This window comes from Epinephelus lanceolatus, chromosome 20, assembly GCF_041903045.1.
Source record: "Epinephelus lanceolatus isolate andai-2023 chromosome 20, ASM4190304v1, whole genome shotgun sequence".
Classification (NCBI taxonomy): domain Eukaryota; kingdom Metazoa; phylum Chordata; class Actinopteri; order Perciformes; family Serranidae; genus Epinephelus; species Epinephelus lanceolatus.
Genome location: NC_135753.1, coordinates 25,452,777 through 25,467,213, shown reverse-complemented (window position 1 = coordinate 25,467,213; position 14,437 = coordinate 25,452,777). Strand labels below are relative to the sequence as shown.

General features: G+C 41.3%; 1 protein-coding gene across 2 annotated transcripts in view; it reads left to right on the top strand.

Annotated features, from left to right (window-relative positions):
* cntnap2a (contactin associated protein 2a) overlaps window positions 1-14,437 on the top strand; it is a 465,407-nt gene that overhangs the window by 170,158 nt on the left and 280,812 nt on the right. For both annotated transcript variants that reach the window (XM_033639118.2, XM_033639119.2), the window contains exon 2: window positions 12,288-12,398. In XM_033639118.2, coding sequence (XP_033495009.1) covers window positions 12,288-12,398 — 111 coding nt within the window. The remainder of the gene's footprint in view (window positions 1-12,287; window positions 12,399-14,437) is intronic.

Sequence of the window (14,437 nt, the reverse complement as noted above, 5' to 3'; positions counted from 1 at the left end):
GGTGAATTGTGTGCAGAGCATGGGACTAAGGACACATCCTTGCGGGGGTGCCAGTGTTCATCATGCCATTGTTTGAGATTAGAGCTGTGATTCGGACAGATTGCAGTCTGCCAGTGAGAAAATCTAACAGCAAGTCACAGACAGTGTTGTGCATGTTGAAACTTAACAAGAGCTTCACAAGTAGATCAAATTCATAGTTCACAATTTGAATTTCAAACTCACTCTGCAGTTCCAAAAAGTGAACTAGTTTACATTTATGCCTTGCATTTTTTTTTTTTTTTTTTTTTTTCACTTTTATTTCTGGGGAAAAAAAAAAAAAAAAAAAAATCTTGTTATTATCATTCACTCACAAATATTTCCCAAGACTGGCTGGATGCTTCGACTAGATGTGTCGTTTCAAATTCATTGCAGATGTGGCTGACGTTTGGACTTGTTTTTCAGACCTGGCAGCCACAATTTGCATAAAAATGTGTTTTCATGTAATCTGTCACTGATTCGAATATCCACATGAACTGGCTTCAGCAGTTGCGTTGTCTGCCTGTGTTAGGTCAGCATGCTGGGTGCCATAAAATGAGCATCGTTAACTGTAGAGAGAGTGAATAATGCTCACATTCAAGTTAATCAGTTGCAATCTGATGTGTTCAGTTCACCAAAAATATGAGTATATTGAATGAATGCACTCTTTCAGCATGTTCAGGCACAACACTGGTCTCAGAATGCGGAGTCCAGTCTGAGGGTGTAAGGTTTGTTTGTTAGGACTGTATTAAAGGCTGTAATTGCTGAAGAACATTGCGCATCTTTATTTTCCAGGTAGGAGAGGGCTTCATGCGGAGCTGCAGAGATAGTGTCCTCTGTGGATCTGTTGGGGTGGTACACATACTGTGGGGGTCCAGTGACTCAGGTGTATTACTCTGGATTTTGACAACCACCCTCTCAAAGTGCTTCATTGTGGTTAAAGTGAGTACAGCTGGCCGGTAGTCATTCAGACGAGTGGCTGGGTTCCTTTTAGGCACTGGGATGATAGTGGTAATTTTAAAGCAGGTTGGGACTGTGGCCTGTAGAGAGGACAAGTTAAAGATGGAGGTGAAAACAGTTAGTTCTGTGGCACACGTCTTGAGGGCCTGCCCAGGATTTTGTCTGGGCCAGGACCATATGTGCATCAGCTGCTAAAAAGTAAGTGGGGGTTCCTGCGTGTTCTGAGTGCGCGAGAGCACAGTGACAATAACAGTAATGCAGCATTTTTCCTGCCATATAGCATATTTTTTTCATTAATTGCATGCCATTTTGCAACACAGTAATCAAGTAGAACCCTTATTGATATGATATTTCAATATTGATCCAGCTTACTACAGTGTGCTAGTACAACAATTGCCTCATGGCAGCTACCAAGCTTGTGTGTGCATCAACATTATAACATTACAGTTGTTTTTCATACATTGGATTATTTGTGGCAGCCGGCAACAATATCATCATTGATTGCCACGTTTTGATTTTCTACTGTATTTTCAGCCCCTCCTTGGCGCACTCTTGCTCTCTCTCTGTTTATCAGACCACAAATGACATGAGCTATGAGAAAAGCTTAATGAGATGAGCTAGCTAGAGCACCCTACAGTTCACACAAAGGAGACTACTTTACTGGGGGGAGAGCGTGCCGCAGCTCCGCAGATGGATTTTCAGCAACTCAAGTTTAGCCTATCCAAACCCCAGCGCCAGGTGGCCAGCGGCAGTGCTGGGTCTAACCTGTGTAACTGCAGCAACAAAATGTTTTCTGATATGGCAGGGAGTAAGGGCGGCCCAGGATCACACTTCCCCAGCGCTGCATTTGGCTAGCTGAATTCAAGGACAGGATGCTAACTAACGGTCTGTATGTTCCCACTGGTCAACTACACAGATACAGAGTCTAATTCTGTGGGAAACACCGTTCAACATGCTCCTTTAGCTTGATTGTTTGACCAGTTGTTTTGACCAATGACTGAATTTACCATATAACATTAGCTACAGTAGCTCTATGAGTAGTGAACTCATCTGATGCTAATGGTGAGTTAGCAAGTTAATGTGAATCAACATAATTTGAATAAAACTAAATTTCCATGAGTTACTTCGGATAAATTTTCATTGGCAATGGTGGTTGTTTCACAATGACACCTATTCCCATGATCACATGTCATTATCAAAGTCAGTCATTGTTATTGTTTTGACTGAGTGACCCCTAGGTGGCAGAAATTACATATTGTGGGTTGAAGAAGTCCATCCAAATATCTTTTTTTCTAATCTGGTGATTCAAATTATGCATTCAGTTAGGCCTTTGTGCTAAGTACTTGTAAACTGTCTCCATCAGGGCTATTTTCCTGCAATGCCAGTGTGGCAGGTACGGCAATTCATTAAAGGAGTTCACGCCTGCCAGTTTTCCATGTTATTATGCCGCGTCCTGGATGCCAAAATGTAGCTTTGTGACTGCAATCTGTCATTTTATGCCAACTGATCTTTAGGATGTCATGAATTTCACCCTGAATGTATTATGCTCTATTTGTATCCAACTCCCTTTAGCTCCAGAGATGTGGCAGCGATGTAAAGCTCTTTGAGCAAGCTGGCCAACCCTGTCTATCCATGGCTCTGGTCCCAAATGGTGGCAGCCAGCTGACACTCGTGGTTGCTATTTTTCCACATCCTAGTTATTTACCTAGCTGGAAATGTCACTAAGAAGGCTTTGGTAGGCAGCCATTTTCCTTTGCTTTCACCTCCTGTCTTCTCTCTCTCTCTTCCCTGTTTTTCATCTTATCTATCTCTTTCTCTCACTGCACCTACCTGTTTCTCCTTTCTTATCATACCATCATGTATAAAACTAACTGTCTCTTGCTCTCTGGGGAAAAGGCTGACATTTGCGCTTGGATATTGTAGTCATTTGCTTGCCCTAAAGAACATGAACATACAGAACCCTACTTTGCACTTCAGACATGGACAAATATCAGGATCTAGCACTTGAGTCCTGAGCATATGACCATGTGGTCTGAATCCATCCATGCGTTCTATCTTTCTGTCATGTGACACTGAGCAAGCTTGCACTATGTAAGGTGTTTTGCACATATAACCATGTGCAGTTTGTGTCACTACTTCATTTATATACTCATAATCTATTATTCCTTTCTATTACAAGAGTAAAGTACAGTATGTGTGCTGCAGCAGGTGGTTTTGTGATATATCAGTGAATTATTGATGGTTATGAACCTAGATCTAGTTCCCTCTTTCCTGTGTGGGAAGCCTTGTGCTGCTATTTAATCATCTCAAAGCAATAAATCACTTAGGTGTTACTACTTTTGGTACAGGTACATTCTTAAAAATGGGAAAATGGACAATGACAGATTTACTGCCAGTAATTTCAAGGTCGTATCCTAACCCAAATTCCCTACTCAGCTCTAAAAGTCCAAACATTTAGCAAGGTACCAAGGTATCCTGGTAGACGTTTACATTTGTTATGAGTGACCAAATCAGATATAGAAACTTAAAGGCAACCTTCCAGTGTTATGATTACTGTGCACTATTCATTGTCCTGAAATGTACAGCAAAAAATGTTCCTAATTAAATGTGAAATATGGGCCCTAAGTCTGCAAATACACACAATTCAGTGAAAACTAAAGATAATAATAACAAATAAAAGCATACTATAGACTGTATAATCCTAAAGCCACCAAAAATACTGCACTGTTCTTCTCTGACATGTCACAAATTTTGCCCTCATTACAAAAGCAACCAACATTTCTCTCTTCACTGCTGACCAGACTTATATTCCTATCAGTAAAGACTGAAAATGGAAAGTGTTCAGAAAAAGTTGTGTGGTTCTAACCATGCTTAAAAGTCATTAGATGTTGTGTAACACTCAGTGCGCCACACAACAAAGAGCAACACAAACATAATGTCTTGTCTTACAATGTAGTCTTTGTTGACAACTATACGCTTAAACGAAGTACACAAAGATTTCTGCTTTCCCCATTCATAACGGAATGACCTTTCTACAGGCAGGTTTGCTTTTGTGTGTGTGTGTGCATCTCTGTACCAGCACACTGTACAGAAGATTGTACACTACAGACAACCTTTTGTTGTCACTCATCATTGAAGGCCTTAAAGGATAACTTTGGTATTTTTCAACCTGGGCCCTATTTCCCCATGTGTATGTGTGCGTATGATTCATAGGTACAACTTGTCGTGAAGTGTTTTTTTTTGCCACTGACCAGTTCAGATCGCCAGTGCTATCTCTGTAAACAGCATACTAAGCGTTTCGAACATTGTTTATATAACATTACCTCCACTGTGTCTGTAGTTCTCTACTCGTGGGACAGCCATTTTCTTGAGGAAGAGGTGTTTCGGGATTGGATGTCTTCTCTTCTTCGGCTGGCAGTAGTCATCTTGGGAGAAGAGCACTGCAGACCCGATGGTCTGCAAGGCGCAGTGTCTAGACAGGAGTGTTAGCATCCATTTGTAGCACAACTAGCCACAACTTCAGCATGTTGCCGTCCGACAAAGGCAGCCTATGAAAGCTGTACGGGGTGTTGTGCAACATCCTGTTCTTGCAATTCGGATTAAGCACAAACACGAACCATTGTTTTCAATCGATGCAGTAAAACTCTCAACTGTACTCCAGGACAACCAGCGCCACTCTGAGCGGCGCTCAACATGGCTCCTCTGTTTTCTTCCGGCAACAAGCAAAGCTCTCGCGAGATGACGTCACACACAGCCCAGAGGAAGTGAAGGGTAAGGGAAACCCTTAGTATGTGTCAGTGGCAAAAAAAACACGCTTTTAATGTGCAAACTTATACGGGACGTATTTGCCCCCATATCTACCTCGCAGCTGCAGGCTGCATCTGCCTCCCTCAATACTGAACCAATTTTAAAACGAGTTGTACCTATGAATCATACGCACACATGCACATGGGGAAATAGGGCCCAGGTTGAAAAATACCGAAGTTATCCGTTAAGGTTTGACAAAGGAACTTGCACAACTACAATGATGAACTGTGCTGCAGGGCGATATAAACTTTGGCCTTCACTCCTTTGTCCAGTTTGTATTAGAAAGTATCATAATAAAGACATCAACAGTCCTCTTCCTGAAAAGTTTCATAAGTTGTAGCTGCTGCATTTTTGCTTGCTAGTTTCATCTTTTAAAGTTCGACTCAAGGCTTCCAAACATTTGAAAGTGAAATAGGAGAGTGCAGTGGAGTCTGTGTGCACTCTCTACATAGGCTACATTGTTTCACACTCAGGCTCAATAGTAAAGCAATAAATTGCAGAGGTTTTGAAGCCATTCAATTTCATTGTGGGAAAATAACTGAGATCCTGACCTCATCATTGAGTAATGTGAAGAGTTGAATTAAAGTGGGCTTTTGTGCATTAGGGCTGATGGAACATACTTTAAGGAGATGATTAAAACCTGAATAGTAAAAAAATATAATACTAATCAAATGTTGCAATTACTATTTGAATGTGTTTTATTTCCGTTTTCTGTAAATGTATTGGCTTACGTTAGCGAATCTCGCCCTTCTTGCCTTGGCCTTTCAAAATCGAAATGCTTTTGTGACATCTGATGAACAGGGTGCATTCGTAAACAGTCACTCTGAGCACCAGAGCACACTCACACAATATAGACTCACAACACTATTTCTTTGAACAACAGGGCTCTCATTTCAGACTAGAGCATCAATCTCACATTCAATGTGCTAGCAGTAACCTCTAACATTACAATGTCAGAAATGGCAGAAAGCGATGCACCCACAAAGATCACCACCCCTGACCATTTAAGAAGCAATGTGAGATTGAAAATGGTCATTTAATTTGACAAGTTAATGTTATTCATTTTGTGCCAAAGCTTAATTATTAGTTAGCAAGAAAGCTTACCCTGGAAATCCAGAGTTCTTGCGAGAGCACAATTTGAATTTTCTCAGTGAGTCACTCTGGCAATCAGTAATGATGCACATTACCCATGCCGTTGGAGCTGAGCTGCACCAATCACATCGGTGTATCTGATATAGGCGGGCCGGAGGCGAGCTAAACAGATGACGACAGCGCTGCGACGACAAAGTCCGGAATCAGTCAGTAAACATTGCAAGATGGCTACGGATGAACACCAGTTGTTTGAAACGGCTTTGGCCGCTACAATAAACAAGTTAGACTTGGCTTTTTCTCTAAAAGAGGAACAGAAGATGGCACTTAAATCTTTCCTTTGCAAGAAGGACATTTTTGCTGTTTTGCCGACCGGATACGGCAAGAGTCTAATCTATCAGTTAGCTCCACTGGTAGCGCTCTGGATACTTCACCCCGTGTATTGTTCTGATTGGTCGTAGTGTTATCCAATTGCGTGCAGTGATATTTTCAAATGCATGCTTGGTGCCGCCCCTCAAGTTGGGACATTTTCATTACTCATAGCCAGACCCTAAATCTTTCTAGATTTGGGTCTGGATTTCCAGGCTAAAGAAAGCTATCACCGATTGGTAATTCCAAGTGTTTTTTGGTAATGTTGGAATGCCCTCTAGTGGACAGAACCTATAACAACCACATTCTGATAGTAGCATTAGCCTGTGTAGGCTATACTGTGTATAGGTAGGTATTAACATCTTAATAATGGGCTAAATTTAGGCATTCAAACTTTGAATATGAGTTGATGACAAGAATTAAATTTGAAGAGGATTATAGAGAAAGATTGACAGATCTACTGTAGGTCAAAAACCAAAGCTGCAATCCAACTACAGATTTCGCTCTGACGGTTCTGATATGAAAATTAAACATTTTATTGGCAAATTAATTTAGTCAAAACCAAATGATCCTTAAAAGGCTCAAAATCGTATTATACTCTTAAATTATATCCATGTGTCATACTCATGATACAAAAGTATTGTGGCTCTATTTGCCAGTGGTTCCCACATTATTCCGAGCAGCATGCTATAGATTGAACTGGGAGTCGAACTGATTCCCCTTGGGTTCTAATGTACAGAACAGAAGCAAGCAGACATGTAATTTCAATATTGAATAGGCTCAATACTGTATAATGCACAAGGCAAGGTATGATATCACATGTGTGATTATTAAGAAACAAGAACAGAAGGAGACTTGGGAATCAGCACGACTGGTAACAATGCCATGGAGAAGAAAGAAGATGAACAGATAGCAGTGAAAAGAGGATAAGGTGTTGGCAGCTAAACAGACCCCCCCTCATTTAACTGTCAAACATGTATGCAGTTTTTTTTTTTGTTTGTTTTGTTTTTAGATGAGCTGATGTTATTGCAGACTGCTTAATGCACAAGTACTGTCATAGTAAAATCAATGCAAGCTGCATGGGGGCAAAATATATTTAAATCTAATCAGTCACATTATAAATGAAGCCACTAATATGTTAACACTGCCTCAGGAGGGGATGCCATTATCACAATTAGGGACCTTCATTTCAAGAGCTTTATGCGATAATGGCCGGATATATTTGGGTGTCTGATTTTACAGGCAAAGCACATTTTCACCCAAGCATGTTTTCACACATAATCTAGCCAGTGGTGTGCTCATATATTTTTTTTCAATATCATTTGTATCTTGTAAAGTGAGCATTAGCTGGTTGATTACAGTAGTCATTTATTTATCATGTGATTACTTAAATCCTTTCACGTAGCTGTTTTACCCCCATCAGAGAGTTAAGAGGGCTCTGAGGAAATAACTTGAGGCACTGTAGAAATACACTATATTTTTCTCCACACTTCCACACCCCCATTCCTTTAAAATCCACTTTCTCTCCATTAACTCCGCTCTGCAGTCCCATTCATTCCTTCCCTCTCAGCAGTTATTCTATGCAATTCTATGTCTTTGCGTGTGCGTGCGTGTGTGTATGTGTGTGTGTGAGAGTGTGTGACCGACAAAGCATGTTCATGTGCAGCTGGAGGAAGTCATTGCTGAGAAACCTATAGAGGTACTCTTGAGACTGAAGCTGCAGGAAAGGCATTGTGTGTGCATGTGTGTGAATGAATAAGAGCCAGCCTGACTGCATCAGTTTCAGCTAAAGTGTTTGTATCTCTGTGGATCAGCACCGGAGGGTTAATGTGTGGAAGCACACGTGTGTATGTGAGTGAAACAGTCTTAATGTGTGTGTGTGTGTGTGTGTGTGTGTGTATTTTTGTGTGTGTGGGAGATGGAGGGTCTTTTTTTCATAAATTAAGGTGCAAGAATAATTTCCGAGACACTTGAGCATGACCCAAAGATTCTTCCCAATTTCATGACCAGATGCTGCTGCATGAGAGGTGCAGCTATGGCACAGTTTCAAAAGAGATAAGCAGAAACACATCACTAGGTGTGCTGGCATGAGTCACATCCAATGACATCAGCTCATCTAAGTCCTTTTAGGCACCGCACTCCCTTGCATGGGATACAAACAGCTTTATAACAGAGAAGAGAGCCAGGCCGCCTTCTGCCATAAGAAGCAGATGTTCCTACTTGCAAGGTGCACTGGCAAACATATGAATATTACCCCTCATGCCCAAATATACACACATGCTTTATGACACAGCCCAAGAGGATGCAAGTATAATTTTTTCTTGATAAAATTTACAGTGCACAGCCTCATTTCTTTGGACATTCTCCTCTGCCGTACATCACTGTGCATTTCAGTGGTGGTGAGCCAGTTCCCTAATGCTTGCCAGTGGATTTTACTACTACACCAGAGCAAGGTCAATGTGCCAGAAACCTCATTACTTTTTGTGTGTGTTTATAAAGGAGACCCTGTGTGTCAGAGTGTGTATCTCCTGTCAAAACAGGCACTGATGTAAAATATGAACCTCACTTACACGCCAGGAGGGAGGCTGCAGACCATTTCCCCTACCATACAGAAACACACGCTCACACAAACACTCATACATTATCAGGCTTAGATGATGTTATTTTTTTTCCTCCTGTGAGTCCACCTGTGTCACAAAGTAATACGTCTAGCAAGCCAACAGCCCAAGAAAGCTGTTGGCTTTGACTTTCACCCACAGTGCATTGTACATGTGCACAGCAGCACAAACAATTCTCTTTGTTCTAGATCTAACGCTACTTCATATACACTCAAACACACACACACTAACACCATGAGGCATGACAGAGAGCTATTGACTGCCCATACTCGGCCTGACAGACCATTCACAATTTCTCTCTGTGTGAAACCTTATGTAGGAAGAGGTGAGTGTATGAGTGAGTGAAAGAAATGTGATTTCATGACTGTGTGTATGTCAGGAATATATATATTTGTGGATTTGTTGTAGATGATTTTCGCCGCCTTTTTGTGTCTCATTCATACTGTATACTAGTGTAGTCGCTTCCTCGCATTTCTTTTGAGAGTGCCAGGAGTCGGGAGTTGACATTGAGGTCGGCATGGACTGAGCAGCACTACGGCGTGTTTCTGACTATTTTCCTCATGGCTGCTCTAAGTCATTGGATCAACAGTTCATTGAGCTTGACAGGTGGATATATGTACCTGGACTCACGTCTGGATGATTTCATTACATTCAGTGTAATGTAACCATCGTGAAGCGGTTTTATTTCCCATTAAAATAGTCTCTCCTTTTAAAGGTGATGGCTAACTTGCATAAATGAGCATCCTAAACCTACATTTTACAACCAACATCAGGAGTAGGAGAATAAAACAGGACAGCACAGACAGTCTTACACAAAAAAGCAGTGCCTCTGTGTTTAGTAGCACGACTCTTGCCTTGATGACCTTGATCACAGTTGAGCTTGTATCACATGTGGCCATAGTAATTGGAATACACCCCAAACTGTCCAACAGCAAGAGATGATTTAGGACTTCAGTGTCCTCTATTTATCTGCTGGTTTTATACTAAACAGTCGTTACGGTAAGACCTATGACTGGTCACAACATGCCAACCAAAAGTCTTCCACAATGTTGACTGGTCTGCAGGCAGTCGCCACCCATTCAACAAGCACTGTAGTTAACTTATTCAGTTTCATTTCAGGTCTGTGGTGATTTGCTCACTTCAAAATAGTGCTTGAACTCAAAGTACTTCAGTGATATTTTAATTCCGTTCGACACAATGGTGCATATTACTTCTGGCTTGTCAGCTGAGCTGTTTGGGAGCTTTTAAAAATGAATTGAGTGATTGAAAAGCACAGTGGTATGGTTGGTATTTTCCATCACTGCTGCAGCAGGAAGCTTGAAGCCACTGCGGTGGCAGGGTGCATCAGATGGACAAAATAGCAGCATGTAATTAACGCCAATATTAAATAAAAGGCGTTATGTTTGGACCTAATTGCATTGCAGCCCTACATAAGACATAAAGAAATTAAGACATAAAAAAGGCAGCAGCTCAGTGATGCAGTGTTTAGTATTGTCACCTCACAGTAGAAGGGTCCTTGGTTCAAACCCAGGGTGGAGGCTTCAAACTCTGAAAGTGGGGGAGCCCCTCTGTGCAGAGTTTGGACATGTTTTTCCTTGTGTCAGCAGATTTCCTCTGGGTGCTCCAGCTTCCTCCCACAGTCCAAAGACATGCAGGTTAATCGGTGACTCTAAATTGCCCGTAAGTGTGAATGGTTGTCTCTCTCTATGTGTCAGCCCTGTGATAGTCTGGTGACCTGTCCAGGGTGTACCCTGCCTCTCACGTAATGTCAGCTGGGATAGGCTCCAGCCCCCCCCCCCCCCGAAACCCCCAACAGGATCAGTGGTCATGGAAAATGAATGAATAAATGAATGAATAAAAAGAGGCAATATAACAGGGCAAATTTAAGTAGAATTTAAACGGATTAATACAAATGAAAATAGACTATTTAAATTAATAGAATAAAGCAAACAGTAGAATAAAAATGTCTGTGTAGCTCCAGCGCATGACAAGATTAAATATGAATTAGTCGTCCCAAATTTAGCTCAATAAAATGCAGTGGCTAACAAAAAAGTCCTGATTTAAAAGAACTGTGGGTTGAAGCACACTTCAAGTTTTCTGGGAGTTTGTTCCAGACACGTGGTGCACTAACACTGAATGCTGCTTCTCCATGTCCATGTGTAGTTTAGACTGTGGCGGAAGTAAGCAGCCTGTCCCAGCCTCATAAGCAGAAGCATACAGAGATGTATTTTGGTCTGATACACCATTCAGTGCTTTATAAACCAACAGTAGAATCTTAAAGCCATTTCTGGCTTGGTTTGTGGTCCTTCACAGCAGTGCCCGAAGCTGACATTTGACTGTTTTTATTTGGGTCCAAAGACAAATATTTCAGTTTTATGTTTGATTAATTTAAGGTCCAGTGTGTAGCATGTAGCGGCATCTAGCAGTGAGGTTGCATGAAAGAAGACCTGCTCCATATGTGATATAATTCTACAATCTAAGGTAACAAAAACAATATTCTTATTTTAGGGTGATTAAAAACAAATAAAGCATAGGCTAGTTGTGAATAGTATACAACTTCTGCTGATACTTGCCCCTGAATCCTACACACTGGACCTTTAACTAAAGAAACATTTGGCACATCCAACTATTGATTCATTTAACGCACTTACTCATTGCTTGTATGGGACCATAGTTCCCTTGTGATATCTTTCTATAAATCTATCATCTGCATAATGATGGCAGCATAAATGAGCCAGAATGAGACAGATCAGAGCCTTGATGGTTAAATCTGATTGTGTGCAGCCTAATCTGATCGGGGCACTCCAGGGTTTAACTTACTTAACTTATCTGTTTCTCTTTTCCTCTTTTTAAAATCAATTATGCATCTGTCTACAAGACCAGATTGCTTGATACAGTGGATATTTTGCAGTACACTCTTCAGATTGCCAGTGAAGTCAACAATGTTATGAATGCCCCTGCGGTTCAAGTCTGACTGACCTGACTTAGTTGTTGACCCACAAACAGCTTCCCTCAACCTCCAGCTTGGCCCGCGTTTCGGCTCCTGTGAGCAAGTCTCTTTCTGACAATGAACTGAGTGAAATCATGTGGAAAATACAAGACTTCAGATTTTTCAGATGAGAGTACTTGAATTGAGTTTAAGGAGATCTTATCCTAGAAATCATTTATTTAACATTTCATTAACAACATTGTGGTTTTCGAATTTGCTGAGAACTACTTCAACCACATGGACTTAGATAAATGTATGTTTAGCATCGATGCATATTCTCTAATGAATTTAAATTATACTAATGTGCCCCATTTTCTGTTTTTGTTCTCTCCTTCCTCTTCTTTCTTTCCATTTTCCCTCTCTCCTACTTTCTCTTCTCCTCTTCTGACTCTCTTATTTCTCTCTCCCTCGGTCTCTCGATGTTCTTTCCCTCTCCACAGAGAAGTGTGACGAGGCTCTAGCCTCTCCTCTGCCTCACACAGCCTTCACCAGCTCGTCTGTCTTCTCCAATGGATATGCACCCGGATATGCCAAGCTCAACAGGAGAGGAGGTAAACACACACACATGCGCAACTATACACAGAAAAAGCTGCTCGTGTGCATGCACCCACACACACACATGATTGATGTACATACTGCAGACTGAGGACAAAGCAAATATCTAATTCAGGTACATGTACATACACCCTTATGAATGATTTTACAGATGACACACTGAAAGGTGAATGTCCAAGCCTTGTGACATGATTCAGTGCTTCACAGCTGCTGCTGCTGCTGCCCTCCTCCTCCTCCTCCTCCTCCTCCTCCTCCTCCTCCTCCTCCTCCTCCTCCTCACTTTCTCCTCTCTCTCTTTTCCCTCTACTCCCTCTCTATATTTCTCCCTTCCCCCTCTCAGCTCCAGTCATTATCTCAGTGACTCAGACTGGAGCTCATTTCCACATCAGTCCACAGCAGAGAGAGATAGGGCCAGACAATTACACCCTCCTATGTTTATACAATTAATAATTCATACTTTTCCATCTAATATAGTCACACTACAGCTGAGGCAACAAAGCTCAGGGCTGGCAAATAAACGCAAGTTAATCTGGTGTGTTTAATCATACCAATAGAATTATTGGTGAGAGAGGACAGGACTGCCCCTCCTTTAACAATGACACCCACCAACAAGAGGCAAAGGAAGAGACGAGGGGAAGAAATGGAAACCAACCTGTAAATGACAGTAATAATGGATGAGTGCACTCTCTCCCCTCATGCTCTCTTTTATTCAGTCTCCTCGAGGATGGAGCTCCCTGAGGAGCATGTAATAGTTAAAGCATATAAATCCAGTTCCTTAGGGATTGTTGTTGTACATTAAAGCTGGCGTATAGACACAGTGTTCAGTGCACTTACACAAGGTCTGATTAAGTCACTCTTTAGCGTCATATTTTCATCCCATGAATGAAATAAAGCTGTAACTAAAGTTTGTGGAGAACTGGTGTCAAAGTAATTTTACAGACAGAAATTTTCATTGTTATATCAACTCACATGCTATTTTGTACAAACTTGACTGACGTTAAACAGACATCGCACATTTTTACTTTGGACTAGGGGTGTGTACGAGAAGTCGAGTAGTGGATTAAACATCGCTACTATCACCAGTCCAGAAATACGTGTTGGTCAAACTTATTATTGAAACTATTATTTAATTGCTGTGCACATTTAAAAAACATATCAACATAATTTGCACCTAATAGATTGATCAGGTTCATTTTGTCTTCTTTTTAGAATTGTTCAATATTTTCTTATCTTCTTATATTGGAGTCACAGTCGAAACTGTCAAGCAGGTAAAAGAAACATCTCCTACACTTTTTTGTCTGAAGATTAGAAAATATTGAACAATAATTTGCACCTAGGGCGGCACGGTGGTGTGGTGGTTAGCACTCTCGCCTCACAGCAAGAGGGTTGCCGGTTCGATCCCGGGCGTGGGAGCCCTTCTGTGCGGAGTTTGCATGTTCTCCCTGTGTCAGCGTGGGTTCTCTCTGGGCACTCCGGCTTCCTCCATGCAGATGGGGACTAATCTGTCCGTAGGTGTGAATGTGAGCGTGAATGGTTGTCTGTCTCTATGTGTCAGCCCTGCGATAGTCTGGCGACCTGTCCAGGGTGTACCCTGCCTCTCACCCGATGTCAGCTGGGATAGGCTCCAGCCCCCCCGTGACCCTCAAGAGGATGAAGCGGTTAGAAGATGAATGAATGAATGAATGAATTTGCACCTAGCTACAGGTTGCTTCATAAAAAAATCAAAAACATATTTTAGCTGATGGATAAAGGTAACAGTGTAGAATCTCCTAAATAAATACATAAAAAGAGTGAAAAATAAAACACATACATTCATTTGCTTGTCCCGCTCTGCAAGTAACAAGGTGGAAACTGGGATAAAGATGACATTTGGTCACAATTTGGTAATTAAAGAATGTAATTAAAGATTTCAAATGGCTCTGATCATATACCCTGTACATTAAATTTTGCTTACTTTTTTTTAAGTTAAGTTTTCTTCATGTTTTATTACTTTTAGATTATTTGACAACTTCAAGTTTAAACTTACATTTAAACG